General features: G+C 40.9%; 1 protein-coding gene across 4 annotated transcripts in view; it reads right to left on the bottom strand.

The window, feature by feature from the left end:
* The window catches only part of LOC129700425 (tau-tubulin kinase 2-like), a 168,923-nt gene that overhangs the window by 132,392 nt on the left and 14,863 nt on the right, over positions 1 to 21,668 (bottom strand). For 3 of the 4 annotated variants that reach the window (XM_055640896.1, XM_055640894.1, XM_055640897.1), the window contains exon 2: positions 2,312 to 2,465. In XM_055640896.1, the coding sequence (XP_055496871.1) occupies positions 2,312 to 2,419 (108 nt within the window). In that variant the 5' untranslated portion in view covers positions 2,420 to 2,465. Of the gene's footprint in view, positions 1 to 2,311; positions 2,466 to 16,289; positions 20,782 to 21,668 lie in introns of those variants that run through there. The other variant, XM_055640895.1, reaches the window with a different exon arrangement.

Below are 21,668 nucleotides of genomic sequence, written 5' to 3'. Positions count from 1 at the left end.
GTGTGCAGTAGCAATGTCACACCAACTGTACTGTACATAACATCTGATAGCAAGGCCCCTAGCCAAGGAAGCTCCATGGATGTGTAGGGAATGGAGGGATATGAATTGGGTGCTGGCAGAGGAAATTAGTTTAAATAGGCATCAAGTTTGGCACAAAAACTGTGGGCCAAAGGGCCTGTTCCTGTGCTGTATTGTTCCATTCTCTAAGTTGCTATGTTCAATACTTCGGACAAACAGAAGCGCAGCGGATCATCTATTTGATACAGCCACACACTGAATTAGCCATTACAATGACAGCCCCCTTTCTCTGGAGATACATGCTTCACATTTCTGAGTACACAACCAATTTGCAATCTTCAAATAATCTGAAAAATAGCATGGATAACTGTAGTAGCACCATAGGCTAGTAAAGGCAATACCCTGCAACACCATGCGTACATTGTAACTGATGATCAGGTGCTCCCCACAATCAAGAATACTGTATCCATAATTCCAGTTTTTGCTATACACTTCAGTTAGTGGCACCAGTTTTTGGTATATGTCTTGGGTCCTCTGAACCTGGTAGTCAGGCAATGATGGGCACAAAGAATAGTTGAACTAGAGGTCTAAGACCAAGCCCGTACTTTTGATTTGACTCTGGCCCTCACGACCAGCTAAGGAGAAAGTAGAAAAGCTATAACCTCCATACGCTGTCTTATACATGGCCCTTCAGTTTCAATACCAGACACGGGAGACATGCACTTGGATTTTTAATCTCACAGTAGATGGCTGTTCTCAATTTAAGTTTGAACATTAAGCAAGAATATCAAGCAAAAACACCAACCTAGGAGGCAAAAAGAATGAATGATGAGGGTTAAAGCTTCCAGATAGTAAGAATTGGACTGACTAGTAGTGTTCATATCCAAAACAATAACACACACTATGAATAAATTCCTGCAGAAATTTCCTGTGACACAGCAAATCATCAAAATCAAATATTAAAGGTTTGTTTTTGCTAACTGCTGAAAAACGTTAAAAACAAGTGAGAAATTTATGTACAAAAGTACGAAGTCAACTATCAATCTATTCCACACAGCAACCTGAAGGCCTTTTGTAGAATACATTAATAGACAGAAGCCATCATGTCTCAAACTCTGGGATGTCTTACTATAATTTATTTTTCTAATTTCACCACAATATTATGTGTTTATAAGAGTTGAGATAACATCTACAGGGTGTCAACAAACTCAAGTACAAATTTATTATGGCAAGGTACAGGCACACTGAAACATTTTGCTTGCAGAAGCATCTCAGGCACACAGACAGGCAGATATACATAAATCAAGTATAAATTACACAAAATTCTAAAAGAAATAACATGCAAAAAACTAGACACGAGTGAAAAAACATAATTGGAAAAAAGGTCTTGAGTAGTGCCAGATGTGGACCTTGTTCTTTTGTCGAGATGAGATTAGGATTACGTCAATTGGTTCAAGAACTTGTTAGTTGTAGGACAGTACCTGTTCCTGAACATGGGTGGTGCGAGACTTCAGGCTTCTGTACCTCATGCCCAATGGTAGCAGTGAAAAGAGGGCATGGCACAGATAGTTGAGATCCTTTATGATAAATGCCACCTTCTTGAAGCAGCACCTCATGTAGCCACTTTCAATGGTGGGGAGGGCTGTGCCCATGATGGATCAGGCCAAGTCCGCCACTCTTTACAATCTCTTGCTATCTTGTGTTGGCACTGCAACACCAAGCCACAAAGCAACCATTAACAATACTTTGCAGAGTACATCTATAAATGTTTGTTGTGGTATTTGGAGACATATCAAACCTCTAAACTTCTAAGTAGAGGCGATGGCACGCTTTCTTACAAATTTGATAAAGTGCTTTGAACTTAATAGATTGTCACTTATTTGCATACGATATACTTATGGCAAAAAAAAATTTAGATCAATAAATGGAGCAAAAAGAAAACTCACATTAGACTATAATTCAAAAGATAATTGGAGACCATGCATTAATATAGCATGGAAATCAAAATAACACAATTATAACATTTATAAAATTCTTCTATCATTTATTGTCTCCTTCCTTCCATGCCATCAGGTCATCTGTTTTGTCCTTTCTTCCTCTTTTTTCCTTTTATTAACCATTGTATCTCATTTATTTCTAACTTTTTTTTATCACTGCAAAATTCTGCTTCTTGCTCCTCAGATACTGCTTGGCCTTTCAGGTATTTCCAAGATTTTCCAATTTTTGAAAAATATTTTTGTCACTTTCCAGCATTTAACAAAGTACACAAATAACAAAACTATGTTGTACTCACCACTTTCCACCGTTCCTTTACTAAGAAACCAACTGACAATATGTCAGGCTGCTCGCCTCCCCCGCTCATGTCTGTGGTCCCTTTTGGAATAGCTGCTATGCAGTGCATAAGTCAGCCTGGATCTTCAGGGTTCCAAAGGCAGGTTCCATTTAACCTGAGAGTACAAATACAAATCAAAATTAGCTGTGATGATTAACTTTTTAATTTTCATTTATGCAACAACTAATGGAAACTTCCAGATCCAAAATTCAATGCATTGGGGTTGTATCATGATAGGTACATGGCAAAAATGGAATGCACTCAATCACCAGGAAACAATTACACACCTTTCAAAACAGTTTAAATTAATTTCCGAATTACTAAAATATTACCAACACAACTCCTGGCCCAAACACCCTTGGCCACCGCTACACAACAATCGAAGATAATGTTGCTTCATTCACTGTAGTCATTCTGGAATATCTGACCATCAGACCATGCTCCAACTAAATGTTTTCAAGCAGAAATTAAAGCACCAGGGTAGACACAAAATGCTGGACTCAGCGGGACAGAAGGGCCTCGACCTGAAATGTAACCCATTCCTTCTCTCCAGAGATGCTACCTGTCCCACTGAGTTGCTCCAACATTTTATGTCTACCTTCAATTTAAACCAGCATCTGCAGTTCTTTCCTACACAGATGAACTCCAGTGCGACTGATTTCACTTGGACTAATCCACATTCAAACATTCTGCAACTAACTTAAATGAGTACATGACTGCCGTCTCAGGCACTCAGGCAAGTGTGTAGAGGTCAGTGTGCTAAATAAGTCAATCCAAGTGTTCCCCAACCAGGAGCCATAAGATCCACTCAAGTGAAGACCACTTCTGAGGCATTCAAATCAAGTGGTCCAAACAGTACAAGAAATCTCGGCATGACCATCACAGAGCCTTTAGAGATGCCATGAGACAATTCCAGACCAAGCTACTATCCCAGAATAACTACACAGACACCCGCTGCTTGTGGCGATACATACATGCTTAACAGACTACAAAGCGAAGTTAGGCAGAATTGCTGGCAACAATGTATTCCTCCCTGACGAATTCAAGGCATTCTATTCTCGTTTTGAACAGAATGTCAGTGGAATCATGTAAACTGCCCTGAATGCCATTGGTGCATCTGAATTAATGGTATTGTCGCAGGCATCAGATCAGCCTGCCTGAGTGAAGCCATAGAAATTAACTGGCCAGGGGGAGGTCCCCAGCTGTGCCTCAAGAACCTGCCCAGACCAGCAGGCGGGTGTATTCATAGACATCTTTAACCTCTCTCTCCCCTTCAATCAGAGGTTCTTACTTGCTTTAAGACCATTGTCACCCCAGTGTCAAAGAAAAAGGATAGCGTGCCTTAACAACTACTATTGATGGCGTTGACATCCTTCATCATGAAGGGCTTCGAGAGGCTATTCATGGAGTACATCAACTCTAGCCTCCCAGACCTCTTCATGCACTGTAATTTGCCAACCACCGTAATAGGTCCACATCAGACACCCTCTCCCTGGCCCTGCACTCATCTCCGGAACATCTAGATAACAAGGTCATCTAGGTCAGACTCTTATTTGTTGATTTCAAAGCCATAATTCCACAAAACTAGTCTCCAAACTCCTGGACGTAGGACTCTGTACCCCGTCTGCAACTGGATCCTTGATTTCCTGACCATTAGATCATAATCAGTAAGGGCAGGCGGGGTCAAGGAAAGAGCATTCACGTCGCGGCCCCGCTTCCACCAATCTTTCCACCACCACGCACAAGAAGCGACAAGACAGACACCATTGTATGCAGATGCCGAGAAGTGTGTTCAGCTCTGGCTTCTAATCTTGTGTGTGGACTCGATAAGGACAGGCGATAAAAAAAAATCCTCCACAATAATTCTCAACATACAGTATGTGTTCTTAGCTCCTTACTATACTCTATATACACTCACGAATGTGGCACCAAATTCTGTTCCAACTCTATAAAGTTACAGATGAAACCACCATGAAATCAACAAATAAGAGTCTGACCTAGATTCTGCCAGTTCTCAAACAATTATGAGAGAGTACAGGAAGGAGATAGAGAGCTTTGTAGCATGGTGACAAGACAACAACCTCTCCTTCAATGTCAGCAAAATGAAGGCACTGGTCGTCGACTTGAAGCGGGGCAGAGTATTCCTCGGTGTAAATATCAACCACATTGTAGCTACGCAAAGAAAGCGCACCAATGCAATGGTGCTGAAGTGAAGATGGTTGATGAAAGCTTGCAGAGAGCTGTGGGTGTGCCCCATCCACATGCAAAGTGGCCTCACCCACCCCCAACTCCATCTATACTTCACGATGCCTCAAGACAGCAGCTAATATGCAAATCAAGAACAGTGGTGCAGTGGTAGAGTTGGTGCCTTACTACAGATGTTGTCTATACAGAATTTGTACGTTCTCCCAGTATCTGTTTGGGTTTTCTCCGAGTGCTCCAGTTTCCTCCCACATTCCAAAGACGTACAGGTCAGTAGGTTAATTATCTTTGGTAAAAATTGTAAATTGTCTCTAGTGTGTGGGATAGTGCTAGTGTAAAGGGAAATCGCTGGTCAGCGCGGACATGATGGGCCGAAGGGCCATTTTCTACACTATCTCTAAACTAAAACTAATAAACTAAACCACTCACATTCCAGTTATTCTCTCTTCTTTCCTGTTCTGTCAGGCAAAAGATACAAATGTTTAAAGGCACGTTCCACCAGATTCAAGTTCAGAAGGGTCTCGGCACAAAATGTCACCTATTCGTTTTCTCTAGATATGCTGCCTGACCTGCTGAGCTACTCCAGCCTTTTGTGTCTGCCTTGGGTTCTTCCTCGCTGACATCAGGCTCTTAAACATCTTAATCTCAACTCTTGGACATCTCAATTGGATGAATTTCCGATCTACCTCATTGTGGCCCTTGCGCTTATTTTTATCTACCTTTTCTTTGCGACTGCAATCCTACATCCTGCACTCTATTTTCATTGTTGCACTACCACATATACTCATGTATAGTATGATTTGCCTATATAAAATAGAGTCGTTTCTCACTTTCTCAGTGCACATTACAATAAACATACCAAAACAAAATTATGCCATTGTATACTTGAGAATTCAAATTATACAACCAAGTCTAACTCGTAAGGACAGTGTTGATTTTTCTTTTCCTTTCACATGAAAGATGAAAATCACAATGAACAAACTTTTCCCCAAAGGTTTATTTCCCAGCCAAATATATTGTATTTGTTTCTATACATTATGGAATTTAGTCATAGCCTGGATGGACTTTCCAATGCATGGTGAATTAACATTCCTCATAATGAACTATGTTTGAAGACAAATTTTGTGCCATTAGAAGAGAAAAGCTTGAACAGTATTTATTTGCTTCCTGTGTTCCATTTGCAACTACAAACAATTAATGAAGGTGACATGTAATACATACAGCTGACGTCAGCCAACCCTTCAGCCTGATGCAATTCATCACACATTAGAAAGTCAACAAGGCTTTGACTCATTTCCATAATAATTGGCTAACAGGAGCTATTGTACATCCTAGACGATCATCATACTTCCCTTCATTGTTTAGAAACCTTTATTTAGCAATTTTACTTAGCATGTGCGGGTGGCAGAACCAATACAACAAAGGTATTGATTTAGATGGTGGACTTTAGACATTAGAGAGTCAGCGCGAAAACAGGCGCTTCGGCCCAACGGGTCCATGCCGTCCAGCGATCCCCTACACTAATACTATTCGACACATTTGGGACAATTTACGTCTTTGGATCGCGGGAGGAAACCAGAGCACCTAGAGTAAACCCACGTGATCACGGGGAGAATGCACAAAATCCATACAGACAGCAATCCCCTTATTCAGAATCGAACCTGGGTCTCTGGCGCTGTAAGGCAGGAGCTCTACCCCTGCGCCACTTTGCCACCCTTTTGAGCACGAACGCTGTTCCCACTACCACAAATTGTAGTCGCGTATCCCACATTTGGGGACGTCACAAGCATCACCAGACCCAGAGTGCAATGGGAAGCCGCATCCTGGGAAAGCGACTCTCCCCTGCAAGGTCAGTTATTCTTGAAAATGTTTAAGAAATAACCAAGGTACACAATAGATAGAAGCAACACATTTAAAAAAAAAGCACAAGTACAACAGAGAAAGCCTGGTACTGGGCCAAAGGAGTTAAAGTTCAATTGAGAACCAAAATATTGAGCCTAACAGTTTATGTAAAAATTAATGATCAGAACAGCTTCTAAATCTCTCCATTCCTGTTATATCTTCCAATGCATACTACCAATTTTCATCCCAAGTAGAGGTTAACCCACAATGGTTATAACATGGAAGGAGACTCCATGCACATTGAGTTTGCAGCAGCTTCCATTAAGAATTTCTACAAATCTCACTCGTACCGCTTCCTCTCCACAACCCTATAAATTAATTGCTTCCTGCTAAATCAAATCTTCCAGTCCTCTTCATCTACTGTCTATATATTTCATGATTCTAACTTACATTCCATCGACATGACCAAACATAATTGAAGTTAATTGTTGATGGAATAATTTTAGTACATTTCTTCTGTACTCTCTCAACGCCTTTCCACCTTTCTTAAACATATCACCCATAGACCAACACAAAAGTCCAACCCAAACGTGATTTTTCGAAGTTCATCATGGTTTTCTTGCTCTTGTGCTCTGTGCCTATTTTTTTTTTTTTTAAAAAGCACAAATCCCAATGCTTCTTTATAAAAAAAAAAATCAAAAAAAAAATCACCATTGTATTATGGATTGCTATTTTAAAACTATGCATAAAAACCAACCCCACCGTCCGAGGTAGAGTGCTGACATGGATTGAAAATTGGTTGGCAGACAGGAAACAAAGTGTAGGGATTAACAGGTCCCTTTCAGAATGGCAGACAGTGACTAGTGGGGTACCGCAAGTGCTCGGTGTTGGGACCGCAGCTATTAACAACATACATCAATGATTTAGATGAAGGGATTCAAAGTAACATTAGCAAATTTGCAGATGACACAAAGTTGGGCTGCAGTGTGAACTGTGAGGAGGTTGCTATGAGAATGCAGGACGACTTGGACAGGTTAGATGAGTGGGTAGGTGCAGTTTAATGTGAATAAATGTGAGGTTATCCACTTTGGTAGCAAAAACAGGAAGGCAGATTATTATCTAAATGGTGTCAAATTGGGAAATGGGGAAGTACAATGGGAGTGCACCAGGGGCGCCAGGGAGATGGCTGCCCTGCCCTGCCGGCAGTCTGTGCGTTTTTTCTTTCTTTTTGTTATTTTTTAGTGCATTAAAAGTTTGTTTTAATGTTCTTCGGTTTGTTTTATATGGGGGAGGGGGGAGGGGATCGGGGGGGAACTTTTTTTTCAAGCTCTTACCTTCCCGGAGATGTGATTAATTTTCGGATCATATTCTCCAGGCGCTCTGCAGCCTACAATCGCTGGGGCTGGAAGCCTCCTCGGACTGTCATGAGCCCCATCGCAGGGCGTGGACTTAACATCGGAGCTGATCCCTTGCCTGGGATCGCTCCCACCGCGACATCCGCGGAGTCAACATCAAGGGCTCGCAGTCTCGGGAGAGGTTATTTGGGAGCTCCAACGTCGCAGAAGGTTTGTCCATTGTCCAAGTGCAATTTTGCCCAGCGAGCTTCGATTCCAATCGATCCAGGCCAGATCAAGTCCCATGTCATTGAAATTGGCCTCTTTCAATTGTCTATTCCTGCATTCCAATAGTCTATTTATATCTATTTCTGTAGCCATTCTAAATCTTTTGATATCATGCTTTATGATTGCCCTGTGATTCCCTCGCTGATACTTTCTACTTTCGTTCAACAATGCTGCCATCTCCATTAAGTCAGAAATTTTTATCTCTACAAACGCTTTTTGCTCCTTTTTCCCCCTTCTTGCATTCTTCCTGTCCCCGTCCTGTGCTCTGTCAAATTAGTTCAAACCTCCAGCAGCAACATTTCCTACAAGGACCTTGGTTCCAGCTCTGTTAAGGTGGAATATATCTGGCTTGTACAAATTAGTATTCAACCTTCTACAGTAACATAAGCTTTACATGCAGAATTTAAGAAAAATCAGTTCAAATAGATCATGTGTTATTTGCCAGAACAGTTAAATCATCAGTAATATCAGCAAGGACAAAAAGGGAGCTACAAGCTGATGATCCTAACGTCAGTGGCAGGAAAGGCTATTTGCAGGTTGAAAGCATTGATTTCAAGGAGTCTAGAATACAAAAAACAAGGATGCAATGCTGAGGCTTTATCAGGTGATGGTCAGACCGCATTTGGAGTATTGTGTAGGAAGGAGCTGCAGATGCTGATTTAAAATCGTAAACACAAAATACTGGAGCAACTCAGCAGGACAGGCAGCATCTCTGGATACAAGGAATGGGTGACGTTTCGGGTCGAGACCAGTCTGAAGAAGGGTCTTGAACTGAAATGTCACCCATTCCTTATATCCAGAGATGCTGCATGTCCTGCTGAGTTACTCCAGCATTTTGTGTCTATCTTTGGACTATTGTGGGCAGTTTTGGGCCTCATATCTGACAAGGGATGTGACAAGGGAGCCAAAGAACAGTTGTGGAGAATTGTTATTCGTGGAATGCCGCAGGTGCCGGTGCTGGGTCCACTGCTGCTTGTAATATATACATCAACGATTTGGATGACAAAGTAATTAACAGCAGTAATAAATTTACAGGTGCCAGAATTGGTGTTATAGCAGAGACAGTGAGCAAGGATATCCAAGTTTATGACAAGACCTAAATTAATTGGTAAGACGGGTCAAGGAAGGCGTGGAATTTAGAGTTGAATTGTGAGGTATTATACTTCGGCATATCAACCCAGGGCAGAACTTGGCACAGCAAATGGTAGAGTCCTGGAGAGTATTGCAGTACAGGCCATGTACACCTCAATAAGATGAACGCTCTTTTTTTCCCAGGGTAACAAATACTAAAATTAAACGACATAGGCTAAATATTGAGAGGGGAGTGACGTAAGTGGGATCTCAAGGAGAATTTTTACACTGAGGGTAGTCCATATCTGGAATGAAATGAGAGGAAGCTAATGGAGCAAATATTAGTATGATTTTTAAATATCATTTGGACAAATAAAAGGGTTTTGTGAGCGATAGACCAAATCCAGGCAAATGGGACTAGCCCAATGTGCCAACTTGGCCAGCATAGACAAGGATGGCATAAGGGCCCGTTTCTGTGCTATACAGCTCCATGACTATTCCATCCAATTGGGTATCATTGTAATTATGTATTTTTCTTCTCACTATTTATTACAGATTCAAGGTCCAGATAAAAGACAAGACATTACATAGAATAAATTGCATAGAAAGGCACAATAAATGACATACAAAACAGCACAATAAATCACATCCAAAAGCACAATATATGGTTTAAGATCAAGAATTTAAAAAATCAGTGCCCTACAACGAGACAACTAAACCAATGGCTCCACAGCTGGGACTGGTAGCGTGTAGTGCTAAACCGTATGTTTGATAAGGTCAAGATGATTTCATTTTCAGAGTAATTAATCCGGCAATTAAATTTATACCTAAGATTTCTTAAGACAGTTTGTAAAATATTGACTCCTGCAGCCACAAACATTTCACTTGCACTACACCATCTAGGTCTCTCTTCAGGAATATTCTCATGGCATCATTATAAGCTACTATGAACAGCAATGTGATCAACTCCAAGCCTTTTAAATATTTAAGAATCAAGGGATAAGGAGTTATTGCAGAAAAGTGCTACCGCAATAAAAGATCATCTATGAGTTTACTGAATGGCACAGCAAGTAAAGAGGGTCAAGTTGCCAACTTCTGTTTCTTTGTTCTTTAATGATTTTGTTCCCCGAAGTAGACAGTGGTACAACAAGTAAATAAATAACTAATAGTAGCCAAAATGCTTGGAACTACGAGGTATTATTGACCATTGGCAACAGTTACTCAAATCTGCAATAAAGGCCTGGCATTACCACTATTACAATCAAGCCCAATCCAACGAGCAACACCAAGCATTGTTGAAAACAATGTAGCAACCTGGAAGCTGCAATATACACTAAGTGCTGTACCAAGTAATTAATAGAGCTAAAATAACCAAACTGGCCCATGGGGTCCTCATTCTGTTCATCAACAGGTCAATGAGCATCAAGGAAAAAAATATTCCAATGGATGGAGTGATGCCTCATCTAATGGAAGACTGTTGTGGTTGTCAGGGGGCAATAATTCCAGTCTCAGGATATTATTGTGGGATTCTGCATTGCAGTCTGTTGCAACTATCTCAGATGCCTCCTCAACAACTTTTCTTTAAATCAAAAGATCCAAAATCGGGTGATGTTCACTGACAATTTGTGTAGAATTGCATTTGCAACTTACATGCCACATGAAACAAAATCTGTACCAGGCTTTAGCTGAAAACAATTGTAATGCACAAATGCCAAGGAAAATCCCAATGGAGTAACAGCATTAACATACCAAATTTCAAATCACAGGCATGTTCTGGGAAAACATTTTTTAAGATAGCCAGGAAAATAAGAAAAATTAAAACTGCAACAACTAGTTTTTAGAGCCTTAAAGTTCTAGTCATGTCTACCTGAGCTTTAAAATCATTGTAAACTACTGCAAGGACTAAGGCCACTCAGTCTGCCATGACCACTACTGCTAAAAATAAAACTATGACATCCCGATTCTTAGTGTTCAATAGCCCAATAAGTCTACAAATACATTATTTTACAGAATAAATGTGCAAGTATTATATAAATTCCTGCCTCTGCAAAACTGTAGGCCAGCAACTTCTATATCCAAATATGTGTTGGTGTAACTCAGCAGGTATGGGAGCATCTCTGGAGAAAATGGATAGGTGGCGTTTCGGGTCGGGATCCTTCTTCAGACTGATTATACTGGGGGGGGTGGAAGGGGGAGATGTGACCCATGTCCTTGTGTTGTTTTCCCTGTAGGTTGAGGTTGAGGTGAGACCCAATAGAAGTATATACACAATTATAAGGTAGACAGTCAGATTATTTTTATCCAGATTGGAAATGCCAAATGCGCGGGGTAAGTTTTTTTTTTTAGCCACATAAATGTGTTTTTTTGGGGGTTTTTTTGTTTCTCAGGGAAACCATTACTCGCTCATATTCACGATTGAAACATCACAACATGTAATGTTGCTACGAGGTCACCTCTCATTTTTCTGAACTCAGTAAAGTCTGCTTAATGTTTCTTCATATGACAAACCTATTACTTTAGGAATCAAAGATAGACACAAAATGCTGTAGCAACTCAGTGGGACAGGCAGCATCTCTGGAGAGAATGGGTGAATTCCACAAATTCACAACTGTGTGGGGAAACGTTTTTCCTCATCTTAGTTCTAAATGGCCTACCCCATATTCTTAAGCTGTGGCCCCCTGGTCTGGACTCCCCCAACGTCGGGAACATGTTTCCTGCATATAGTGTGTCCAATCCTTTAATAATTTTATATGTTTCTATAAGATCCCCTCTCATCCGTCTAAATTCCAGTGAATACAAACCCAGTTGCTCCATTCTTTCATTATATGACAGTCCCACTATCCTGGGAATTAACCTCATGAACATACGCTGCACTCCCTCAATAGCAGGAATATCCATCCTCAAATTAGGAGACCAAAACTGCACACAATACCCCATGTGTGGTCTCACCAGGGCACTGTACAACTGCAGAAGGACCACACGGTGTGTGTCTGCATCACCGTGGCTTTGCACTGTGTGAATTTCACTCAGACAGCCCTACCCCCGCTTGCCCTGTCCCCGCCTGCAGAGTGAGTGAGTGAGTGAGTGAGTGCGAGCGACAGGCTCATTAGGAATCAATATGATGAACTTTCAATGCACTGAGTAACTCATAAGATCATAAGTGATAGGAGCAGAATTAAGCCATTCGGCCCATCAAGTCGACACCATTCAATCATGGCTGATCTTCTCTCTTCTAACCCCATTATCCTACCTTCTCCCTATAACCCGACACCCACACCAATAAGCAAATTCGATATTACAACTGCGCATGCCCAAGTCATGGGTCATTCGGGATAAACATTCTCGCCAGCTGAGCTACTGTGTGTGTACGGACCTGCGTATTCAGCTCAATAAGATTTATAAATACATTTATCCGTCAAATAGGCCAGCAGTAGGCCACAGCATTCTGCAGGCTGCACAATTGTATCTATTTAAATTATTGCTCAATACAAAACGCAAGAATGCCTGGAACTAACCTGTCAATTATCAAATCCCTGGCATTAGCCCGTCACAGCCCTCTCGCTAGCTCACTAACGCAGAACCTCCACAAAACCTTTGGGCTTCGGGTAGCACTTGTACAAAGAGCCTCTGCTAACAAGGGCTGGCAAACTGCTGGTCAACGTGCAGTGGCCGAGATGGCTAAGGGAAACGCACAGCAACCACTGCAAACTTATAACAGCACAGACCCTCCACTCAATCTATCTATCCAATTCTAAAGGGTAGGCATTTTGCAGTTAAATGTCTTATATCGGATTGGCGGCTTTCACAGGGCCAACCCTGTACTCAGTTTTCCTCCGAGATGAATCTTTGCCTTAACGGTACATTCAAACTGTCTGTAGGTAAAGTATCAGCCCACATCACACTGATACAGTCGCTGCCTACCACAGATTATTTTACACATAAATTATGAATAAAGATAAGAAAATGTTTCAAACACAAGTAATATTTTCTTATTCCAGTAGCAAACACATTAAGGATTAAATGAAAATAATAAATTTGTTAACTCTTTGAATATCTCATAATTGCAGATTAATGAACTGAACTAGAACTGGGACTGTGTAAGTAGTGTGTGAACAGCAGAACAAGAAATGAAGCTATTGAGTTGACAGAATTCTAGATTAATTCTTTGGTAGAATAGTTAACAATTTATACACAGTTGTGCCGTGTTGCTTTTTAAAATCCTGAATAATCTTTGACAAATCCCATGATTCCTTGCGTTTACCGAGATACCGAACTCGCTTATTAAGAATCTATCTATCTCTGCCTTAAAAATATCCACTGACGGCCTCCACAGCCTTCTGTGGCAAATAATTCCAGATTCACCACCCTCTGACTAAAGAAGTTAGCAGGTCAGACAGCCAGTTTGGAGAAGCTGTCTGCAGGTGATAGAAAAAAGCTGGAAGAAAGGTGGAGGTGCAAAGCCTGGTAAATGATTGTTAGATACAGGTGAGTGAGGTTATGATTAGTAGATGGTACAGCAAAGACCAGACGTTAAAAGACAAAAGGTGGTGAAATAAGGAGGGATGAGGCATAGATGCCAAGCCAGAGGAAGAAGTATAAACGGAAGCAGGGAGGGGAAAGCGACAAATTGGTGCACATCCATGTGAGGCATAAGGAAAAGAGGGGAACAAAGATTAGTTACATTCATTGTTCATACCAGTGAGTTGTAAGCTAATCAAAGAGAATATGAGGTGCTGTTTCCTTCAGTTTGCGTTTGACCTCACTCTGGCAATAGAGGAATGAAAGATCAGCATGGGAATGGGAAGGGGAGTTAAAACTGTTAGCAACCAGAATGTGCACCCATTTCTCCCTCCCTATCTCTGTGCCCCCCCCAACCAACCAATATTTATTCCTGACTTTGAATTTCATATCTCTTCTCTCCTTATCTCATCTCCTTTTGTCATCAACTCTGGCTTTTGTCCAACCATCTGCCAATCAAAACGACCTTCATCTGTAGCCAGCTCTGCCCCGCCCCACCTCTCTTCCAGCTTTTTTCCTCCTACTACAATCAGTTTGGAGAAGGAACCCAACCTAAAACATCACCTATCCATATTCTTCACATGTGGCCAGCCCACTGTTACTGCAGAACATCGTTTCTATTTTTGCATCTGCAGTTGCTTGTGTCTTTCTTTTAAAAAACAGGGTACTTTACCTTATAGTGTCCCATTTAAACTGTCACATCTCAGCCCATTCCAGAGACTGCTTCTCTGCACTGCATCTTTCTCACAACCACCTACCTTAGGATCATCTGCTTTTAATGTTCACAGGGAAACCATTACTCACTCATATCCCAGATTGACACATCACACCAGTAGACACAAAATGCTGGAGTAACTCAGCAGGACAGGCAGCATCTCTGCAAAGGAATGGGTGACTTTCGGGTCGAGACCCTTCTTCAGACATCACACCAGTTGTCTAAGTGCTGCTAAAATCTCCCCAGAGTCTGCATCGGAATAGAAGATAATTTGTTGATGCATAGGCCAAAAGATTTAGCTCAATGGCATGGAAAGGTATTGAGTATAGAAATTGGGAGGTCATGTTACAGCTGTATAAGAGATTGGTGAAGCCACAGTTGGAGCATTGTATTCAGTTTTGGTCACCATGTTATAGGAAAGTTGTTGTCAAGCTGGAAAAGAAGCAGAGAAGATTTATGAGGATGTTGTCAGGAATTGAGGGCCTGAGAGGTTGAGCAGGATAGGACTTTATTCCTTGGAGCACAGGAGGATGAGGGGTGATCTAATGGAGGTGTACAAGATCACAAGAGGAATAGATAAGGCACTTATCTATTTCAACTCTTTTGCTCTAGAGTAGGGGAATCGAGAACCAGAGGACATAGGTTTAAAGTGTCGGGAGAAAGATTTAATAGGTATCTGAGGGGTAACATTTTTTCCCCCAAACAAAGTGTGGTGGGTATATGGAACAAGCTGCCAGATGAGGTAGTTGAGGCACATACTATCATAATGTTCAAGAGACATTTGGGCAGGTAGATGGATGGGATAGTTTGAGAGGTATATAGAACAAGCATGGGCAGGTAGGACTAGTGTAGATGGGACATGTCAGTCGTCAAAAGACCTTGCTTACAGTTATACCCGTTACTTTGGATTGGTGGGTTGGACGATCCAGCCCATTGAACCCTTTAATATATTGAAAATAAGTCAAAAGTTACAATTAACAGCTACATCTTGCAGTGTGGTGATAAATGACCATCTGCTCGCTTACAGTACCATTTTTTTTTCCAATTCAGCCTGTAGCTTTATCTGCATATTAATTACGCACTCAGGCAAATGGTGGAAATTTGTTTCACATATACTAGATCCTCAAAACAAATTCCTTTTGCTTCTTAAAATTGCTTCTTAAAGCTCAATATGTTTTGCAGTAACAGAAAAATTAAACTGAATTTTTTTTAATGCATACTGGAATAGCTCAGCAGGCCAGGCAGCATATATGGAAACAAATATAATTAACACTTCAGGACCAGAGGCCAGAAACAAAAAAAAATCCCTGTTTGCAGCTGCAAAATTAAAAAATGGATTAAAAATATATTTACTACTTCTAATGACCACAGAACTACCAAGATGGTTGCAAAAACTCATTGGTTGACTGATGTTTTTCAGGAGAACAAATTTGCTACCCTCTAAATCAGCCTACCTATACACCAGACCTGCAGAAAAATGGTCCACCAAGAAACCACTTCGCTCAAGGAAAATTAAGGATGGGCAATAAACACTGGTCTTCTCAGCAATACCCAATCCAAAAAAAATTTGAAAGATGGAAATGTCGCTGATAGACCAACAAAGTATAATAAATAAACTGTATTTGTATTGTGCGTGTAAAATAAATAATGTGTGTTTATTTATTTATTTAATTCCCATCTTCTAACACCACTTCACAGGAAGCCTACATTTGATCTTAGATATCCAAGTGCAGCCCCAGCAAAGATCAACTAGTAATTTCATACAAAAGATGCTAAAAGAAAATGTTGCTATAGTAACTCAATTCCCTATACCATCCTATCAATACTGATCAATTAACTGAAACATCATCAGGCTTTTGTGAGTCACACAATGAGATGATATTTGCAGCTCATACACCAACCCATTGCTTGGGGAAGGAAAAATGAGAGTACCAAGTTAGAATAAAGAGCTTATATAATCTGTTTCTACCTTTCATCCAATAAATATGATGGCTTCCTTAAAGGGATGCTGTTCCACAGACATCCAGTACTTCACCAGAGTAGCCATTATTCAGCTGTGAGTTATGGCAGTATTAGCAAGCTATTCAGTGGCAGGGGTATCATAGACAAGCTTGATTGTGCCCTCACCCGATGTGCAAACATACACTGCCAGCAGAAAATGCTGGATAGGCTAGGGACATGTATATTTATTCATTCACTCTAACCAGGCTTATCCAGAGGTATTGATAACAATTATAATGCCTCTACCAACTCCACAGATTAAATTAGGCAACATAGCACTTTTTTTTCTAATTGGGTGGCACAGCTACTCAAAAAACAAATGAGTTTGTTGTTCAGTGATGCTGATAGACACTGTAATTAATTACAATATTTAGCCAGGTTTATGAAAAGGTTATCAGTGGGGGTTAATTGATGACTGGAAAAAGGCAGTATAGCCTTCAAAGAAATTTTATCGAAAACAGCAGTAAACTCATAGGGAATTTGCAGGACATTCATTTTGTTATCTATAAGAATCCGTGTTTCGGTTTTAAAAGAAGCAATTTTTAGAAGGTATCTAATAACTAAACAGTGAAAAATCAAAATTTTCAGGAAGTGTCAAGAAAAGAATTCCTGAAAGGAGTTAAAAACTGTCCAGTTTCAACTAATTTACAAAGATGATTGACAAATAGAACATACAACTAAATGTTAAATAATGAAAATGAATATTGAAGGGTATACATCCTATCGAAAAGACAGACAGGTGGGCAGAATGTGTGGGGTAGCTCTGTTGGTGAAGAATGAAATTCAGTCCCTTGCAAGGGGTGACATTGAAACAGGAGACACGGAGTCAGTATGGATAGAACTAAGGAAGTGCAAAGGTAAAAAGACCCTAATGGGACTTATCTACAGGCCTCCAAACAGTAGCCTGGATATAGGATGCAAGTTGAATCAAGAGTTAAAATTGGCATGTCACAAAGGTAATGCTATGGTTGTTATGGGAGATTTCAACATGCAGGTAGAAAATCAGGTAGGTGCTGGACCCCAAGAAAGGGAGTTTGTGGAGTGCCTCCGTGATGGATTCTTAGAGCAGCTTGTACTGGAGCCAACCAGGGAGAAGGCAATTCTGAATTTAGTGTTGTGTAATGAACCGGATTTGATAAAGGGAACGAGGTTAAGGTGCCATTAGGAGGTAGTGACCATAATATGGTACGTTTTAATCTACAATTTGAGAGGGAGAAGGATAAATCGGAGCTGTATTACAGCTGAACATAGGGTACTATGGAGCCATAAGGGAGGAGCTGGCCAAAGTTGACTGGAAAGATACCCTAGCAAGGATGACAGTGGAACAACAATGGCAGGTATTTCTGGGAATAATACAGAAGGTGCAGGATCAGTTCATTCCACAGAGGAAGAAAAATTCCAAGGGGAGTGGGTAACGTTTAAAGAGCAACAGAAGATAACTAAAAAGGTAATACGGGGAGAAAAGATGAGGTACAAGATAAGCTAGCCAAGAATATAAAGGAGGATAGTAAAAGCTTCTTTGGGTATGTGAAGAGGAAAAAAATTAGTTAAGACCAAAGTTGGACCCTTGAAGACTGAAAAAGGTGAATTTATGATGGGAAACAAGGAAATGGCAGATGAGTTGTACAGGTACTTTGGATCCGTCTTCACTAAGGAGGACAAAAACAATCTTCCTGATGTACTAGTGGCCAGAGGATCTGGGGTGACGGAGGAACTGAAGGAAATCCACATTAGGCAGGAAATGGTGTTGGGTAAACTGATGGGACTGAAGGCTGATAAATTCCCAGGGCCTGACGGTCTGCATCCCAGGGTACTTAAGGAAGTGGCTCTAGAAATCATGGGTGCATTGGTCTATAGATTCAGGATCAGTTTCTGTGGATTGGCAGGTAGCTAATGTTACCCCACTTTTTAAGAAAGGCGGAAGAGAGAAAACAAGGAATTATAGACCAGTTAGCCTGACATCGGTGGTGGGGAAGATGCTGGTCAATCAAAAGATGAAATAGCGGCACGTTTAGATAGCAATGACAGGATCGGTCCGAGTCAGCATGGATTTACGAAGGGGAATTCATGCTTGACTAATCATCTGGAATTATTTGAGGATGTAACTAGGAAAATGGACAAGGGAGAGCCAGTGGATGTAGTGTACCTGGACTTTCAGAAAGCATTTGATAAGGTCCCACATAGGAGATTAGTGGGCAAAAGTAGAGCATATGGTATTGGGGGGTAGAGTGCTGACATGGATAGAAAATTGATTGGCAGACAGGAAACAAAGAGTAGGAATTAACGGGTCCCTTTCAGAATGGCAGGTAGTGACTAGTGGGGTATTGCAAGGCTCGGTGCTGGGACCGCAGCTATTTACAATATATATTAATGATTTAGATGAAGGGATTACAAGTAACATTAGCAAATTTGCAGATGACAAAGCTAGGTGGTAGTGTGAACTGTGAGGAGGATGCTATGAGAATGCAGGGTGACTTGGACAGGTTGGGTGAGTGGGCAGATGCAGTTTAATGTGGACAAATGCGAGGTTATCCACTTTGGTAACAAAAATTGGAAGGAAGATTATCTAAATGGTGTCAAGTTGGGAAAAGGGGAAGTACAACAGGATTTGGGGTCCTTGTTCATCAGTCAATGAAAGTAACCATGCAGATAAAGCAGGCAGTGATGAAAGCAAATGGCATGTTGACCTTCATAACAAGAGGAGTTGAGTATAGGAGCAAAGAGGTCCTTCTGCAATTGTACAGGGCCCTAGTGAGACCACACCTGGAGTATTGTGTGCAGTTGTGGTCTCCTAATTTGAGGAAGGACATTCCTGCTGTTGAGAAAGTGCAGCGTAGGTTCACAAGGTTAATTCCCAGGATGGCGGGACTGTCATATGCTTAGAAAATGGAGCGGCTGGGCTTGTATACTATGGAATTTAGAAGGGTGAGAGGGGATCTTATTGGAACATAAGATTAAGGGTTTGGACACGCTAGAGGCAGGAAACTTGTTCCCAATGTAGGGGGAGTCCAGAACCAAGGGCCACAGTTTAAGAATAAGGGGTAAGCCGTTTAGAACGGAGATGAGGAAACACTTTTTCCACACAGAGAAAGTCTGTGGAATTCTCTGCCCGAGGGTGATGGAAGCCAGTTCTCTGGAAACTTTCAAGAGAGAGCGAAATAGGGCTCTTGAAGAGAGCAGAGTCAGGGGATATGGGGAGAAGGCAGGAACGGGGTACTGATTGTGGATGATCAGCCGTGATCACCTTGAATGGCAGTGCTGGCTCAAAGGGCCGAATGGCCTACTCCTGCACCTATTGTCTATGGTCAATATCACTCCAAACATGTCCTACCCATGTGCCTGTGTAACTGCTTCTTAAATGTTAGGATAGTCCTTGCCTTAACTATCTTCTCTGGCAGCTTTTTCCATACATCCACCACACTTTGATGTTCTATAATTTACTGTGCCAAGGGGCCAATAAATTTCACATCTCGTCCTTTACTAATTCACCAGTCACATCTGATGTACCTAGCCCCATTCATTTGCACGGAGACTTTGATAAGTTTAACTTGGTTCTATTTCTCAGCAAATTTACATTTTAAATTAAACCTAATTTAATAAAGCTTAACTACTTAAAGCAATTTTAACTCTTCTTGTATGCACAAGATTATATTAGGTAAATTCATGGGTGCTTATCTACACGGAGTTCATACGTTCTCCCCGTGACCTGCGTGGGTTTTCCCCGAGATATTCAGTTTCCTCCCACAATGCAAAGACATACAGGATTGTTGGCTAATTGGCTTGGTATAAATGTAACATGTAGAATTATCCAGTGTGTGTCGGGTAGTTAATGTGTTAATGTGCGAAGATCACTGGTCGGTGCAGACTCGGTGACTAAACTAAAAACTAAAACTTCTGCTTGATGAAAATCCAATTTAGTATGTCACTCTGAAATGCCTTCTAATTCCAGTTCCAAATTGCATGATTAAAACATGGGTTAAAGCACTCAAACCCTGATCAAGAAAAAGAAACCCTGATCAACAAAGTAAAGAAAAACTGCTGTCTCACCAATATAGCTGGAGTATGGCATTTTATACTCAAATAATTTATAATAAAAGTAAATATATCCGTGAACCTGAAACTACTTACAATCTGCATGTCGATTTCAGGTACAAGGACATGTACCTCACAACACCTTGATAACTGTGCTATTCCATCTTTGATACAACAACTATGTATTTTTATAAATGGCATTTCATTTGTCACTTTGTCCCATCACTTAACCCATCTACAGCCAGCTTTGCCTCAATAAACTTCGATCTATTACATTTGATCTCTTAATTCAAAGCATTAATGTAGATTGTAAACTGCTCCCCCGAGCAGTTATCTGTGACACCCCAAATTCTTCCTATTCTGCGATATCTGGTCATTAACCAAGTTTCTCAGAATACACCAGCTAATTGGCCCCAATTACACGTTCCCTAATTTGGTTTCAGAACCACGTTTGGTTTCAGAACCCTGAACATCGTTTGAACACTTCCATTATGATTAAAGTGCACATTGTTTCCCTTTCAGCATTTAATTAAATCCTGAAATTATCTTATGAGTTCTCTCACATCTTTTCCCCCCCCATTTCAGACACACCATAAATGTTTGGGACACAACTACCTTCTTCCAAAACATTGAAAAACTTTCTGCAATATTGAGAATTTGTAATGCCCTCCATAATGTTTGGGACAAAGGCCCATCATTTATTTATTTGGCTTTGTACTCCACAATTTGAGATTTGTTTAAAAAAAAAAATCACATGTGGTTAAAGTGCACATTGTCTGATTTAATTAAATATAGTCTCTCTCTCCCCCCCCCATTTCAGGACACCATATGTTTGGGACACATGGTTTCACAGGTGTTTGTAATTGCTCAGGTGTGTTTAAATGCCTCCTTAATACGGGTATAAGAGAGCTCTCCTCGGCTTTCTCCAGTCTTTCCATCATCTTTGGAATCTTTTATTGCTATTTATCAACACGAGGACCAAAGTTGAGCCAATGAAAGTCAAATAATCTATTATGAGATTGAGAAAGTGTTTAAGAAGGAACTGCAGATGCTGGAAAATCGAAGGTAGACGGAAGTGCTGGAGAAACTCAGTGGGTACAGCAACATCTACGGAGCAATGGAAATAAGTAATGTTTCGGGCCGAAACCCTTCTTCAGACTCAGAGTTTCCTCTATTGTTTTGATGGAGTCCAAGGGGGCAAGTAGGATAACCTCAGACTTGCTCTCGTTTAGTTGGATGAAGTTCTGGGCCATCCAACACTTTATATCCTCGAGGCAGTGCCTAAGGCCGAGTAGATTTGATTGGTTGTTGGGTT

Source organism: Leucoraja erinacea, chromosome 9 (assembly GCF_028641065.1).
Source record: "Leucoraja erinacea ecotype New England chromosome 9, Leri_hhj_1, whole genome shotgun sequence".
Classification (NCBI taxonomy): domain Eukaryota; kingdom Metazoa; phylum Chordata; class Chondrichthyes; order Rajiformes; family Rajidae; genus Leucoraja; species Leucoraja erinaceus.
The sequence above is the reverse complement of the archived record's forward strand: the minus strand, read 5'-3'. Positions and strand labels throughout refer to the sequence as shown.